We start from the raw sequence: 3,415 nt of genomic DNA, 5'->3' as shown, positions 1-3,415 counted from the left end.
CCCCCCCCCCCCCGGCATAAACACAGAGCATTTCCTTTGTCTGGCTGAACCCTCAGTTGATTCACAAACACACACACATTCAGACATACCCATATATACATATATAAAGTCATATAGGTCTATAACACACACCCACACACACGGATATAATTAGACTCTATGACTGACCACTATACTGATGCCAGACTCAGTAACTCTCTCCAAACGTCAGCTTCTGATTTTCACTGGCACAGTGGAGACACAGCCAGTTACCAGCGCTTCAAGGAGAACTTCATGGAGGCTGAGTCCTTACAAGTTGTAGCTTCAACCCTTGTGCACTAGTCCTCTCTCACTGGCTCTGGGAACCCGGGCCAAATCCTCTCTAGTACTCCCCAGGCCTAGGACCTGCCCAAGCATACTAGTCTCCCTCTCCACAGAGCTCCTTGAGGGAAGGGCTCCTTTCTGGTCTTAGGAATTGGGGAAAGAGAATGATCTTTAGTTTCAAATCCCAAACAAGACTTTGTTTTAGGTGATTCATACACAGAAACACATACACCCCCCTAAAATAATCCCAATTTCTGTGTACTCTATCTAATTTCTATGTAAATGCGATATATCTTTGTTTGTTTTTTTTTTTTTTGGTTTTTTTCGAGACAGGGTTTCTCTGTGTGGCCTTGGATGTCCTGGAGCTCACTCTGTAGACCAGGCTGGCCTCGAACTCAGAAATCCACCTGCCTCTGCCTCCCAAGTGCTGGGATTAAAGGCATGCGCCACCACGCCCGGCTTAATGCGATATATCTTGTTCTTAGTTATATGCTTAACAAAAATAAGAGTAAATGAAAATATCAGTGAAAATACAGCTCTGCAGAGGGCGCTAACTAGCTCTAGGATGGGGACAACCATTTGTGACTTGCTACTTACCAGTTTGCTTCAGTGAGCTATGACCCCAAACTGTGGGTGACAACAGAGAGGAAGAGACCAGTCACATGACCCTCCCTCCACTGCGTGTTCTCACTGCTCTTTGTACTGATGTCACCTCTAACTGGGCCTAGTTTACATAACATTTATACAGGGATGCAGGGACTGGGGAAAGAGTACCAACAGGACTGGGTACTACCCGTGGTTTCAGGCATCAACTGGAAGTTGTTACATCTATGTTTTATCAATGTTCAATAACTCTTTCAGAATCAAGGGACTACCTCCGAATCTCTCCACAGCTTTGTCCACTGCACTGTTGATTTGCTGTTCGTCTCTCACGTCAACAACACATGGCAAGGCCTTCCCTCCAGCTGCTTCAACTAAAAAGCAAACAAAAAGCATTCAAATATTTAGGATTACACCTTCATTCTGATGCTACGACAGTAAAAAGAAAAGGTTCCAGAGAAATAGAGATAAATTACAAGGTCTTACAACCACAACAGACAGACTGACTAAATATAGCTTCAGACCAGCTGGGGCTCTGCAGGCACCAGGAACGAACACAGTATACATACATAAACACAGGCAAAATGCTAATGTGCACAAAATAAATACATCTAAAACCAATTAGCATGTTCACTTGGTCCTACCTCAGATGTCTCCTCTTCACTTCCAGTCTACCTCCACCTCCCATTCAAGAACAACTCTCCTGAGAAATTAATTTTTTTTTCCAGGGCTGGGAATGGAACCCAGGGCCTTATACCTCCAACTTACAGTCCCAGCCCTAAGATATGATTTAATTAGAATTTGTCATATTGCTCAAGAGAGCTAGAGGTGAAAGATAGTCAGAATTCCCTCTCTCAAGCAACAAAATAAATACTTCTTTAAATGTACAGTTTTTTATTTTTTATTTTGAGACAGGGTCTATGTAATCTTGGTTGGTCTGGTTCTCCCTCTGTAAACCAGGCTAGCCTGAGACTCACAGATATCCACCTGCCCTTGTCTCAAGATTGCTGGAATTAAAAACATGTACTACCATCTATTTAGTTTATTTTAATGTACATGCACATGCCACAACATGCATGTTGACGTTGGAGGACAACTTTCAAAAGCCACTTTTCCCACAGCGTGGGTTTAGGCACCTATTGCAGGTTGTCAGGTATGACAGCAAGATCCTTTCTTTACCTGCTGGGCCATCCCGCCGGCCCTAAATGCAATTATTTTTAGAGTAACTTTCAAATAGCTTACACTAAACTCTATAGTAAATTATGTACTGAAACCGCTGTGAGGCCAGCCCATGCGATGGCAGTCGTCGCACTCACTTTCTTCAGCAGCCGTGTAGATTGTGCCGAGGAGTTTCGGGTGTCTTTGGGTGGTCTTTGCAGCAATGACAATATTTGCTCCATCCTTTGCTGCTTTCAATGCAATTGCTTTGCCAATGCCTCGGCTTGCACCTGTGATAAAAAGCGTGCATCCCGCAAGCTTCCTGAACAGAGCAAAGGCAACCTTATTAGAAACTTCACGTTTTATTTATACCAGCTCATACACATTCTCAGGATTTCCTCTATACCTCCACCCACTATACTGCCACTGTACATGACGGATAAATTATTTATGACAACTGTAGTTGGCCAATCTTACTCAAATACAGAGTAAATCTTAAGGAGAAGGTATGTAAAATAAGGTTTTTTCCATAGAAAAAGTATTAAGAAGGCTGTGTGGTATATAGGATGTATGTATGTGGGGATGTATGGACCTAAGTGGATGCACAGAGAGCAGAGGAGGATTGGAGGTCCCTTCTCCACTCACTTCTCTTATCCAAGCCTCCTGAGACAGGGTCACTAGTAAGCCTGGAGCTAGGCTGTAACCTAGCCTACAGCAAACTAGCTGTCACCTTAAGGATCCTCCTGTTTCTGACCATGACAGTACCAGGGTTATGAGTCAGCATACCCATTTTCAGCTTTTCTTACAGTGGAGCTGGGGATTTAAACTCAAGGTCCTTAAGCTTACTTGGCAAGCACTTTCACCCAGGCACTTAGGACCCAGCCATGAGATTCAGGTTTGTTGCTGTTTGGAGCAGCACGGGCCAGCCTTGATCCCTTTAATCCTCCTGTGCTAGAATTACAGGTACTTACCACCATGTCTGCTAAGGTGTATTTGTGAGTAGCAGACTTACACATAGATTTTTCTTATCCTTTACATTCTATAGTACGTTTCAATTTTTCTATAATACATACATAACACTTGATCTTTTAAAAATTCTCTAAAATTAGTAGCTTAGAGTGGAAAAATACCAAATATGGATCAACTAATGAGTGGATAAATTTAAGTGGTTTACCCTCAAAGTGGAATAGTGCTCAGTAATAAAATGGAATGAATTACTAAGATATACTACAGCATGGGTAAATGGTCTAAGAAAAAGAAAGCAGTCACACAGATCACATTATTAAGACTTGACTACATGGCATGGACAGAACAGTCAAACCTACATAGACTCAAGATCAGCAGCTCCCGGGAG

At 42.7% G+C, this 3,415-nt stretch overlaps 1 protein-coding gene across 2 annotated transcripts in view; it reads right to left on the bottom strand.

The window, feature by feature from the left end:
• Nucleotides 1-3,415, bottom strand: part of Hsdl2 (hydroxysteroid dehydrogenase like 2) — a 44,020-nt gene that overhangs the window by 30,818 nt on the left and 9,787 nt on the right. For both annotated transcript variants that reach the window (XM_031377547.1, XM_031377548.1), the window contains exons 2-3: nt 2,220-2,383; nt 1,179-1,277 (exon numbers count right to left, since the gene is read on the bottom strand). In XM_031377547.1, the coding sequence (XP_031233407.1) occupies nt 1,179-1,277; nt 2,220-2,383 (263 nt within the window). The remainder of the gene's footprint in view (nt 1-1,178; nt 1,278-2,219; nt 2,384-3,415) is intronic.

This window comes from Mastomys coucha, unplaced genomic scaffold, assembly GCF_008632895.1.
Source record: "Mastomys coucha isolate ucsf_1 unplaced genomic scaffold, UCSF_Mcou_1 pScaffold18, whole genome shotgun sequence".
NCBI classification, from domain to species: domain Eukaryota; kingdom Metazoa; phylum Chordata; class Mammalia; order Rodentia; family Muridae; genus Mastomys; species Mastomys coucha.
The sequence above is the reverse complement of the archived record's forward strand: the minus strand, read 5'-3'. Positions and strand labels throughout refer to the sequence as shown.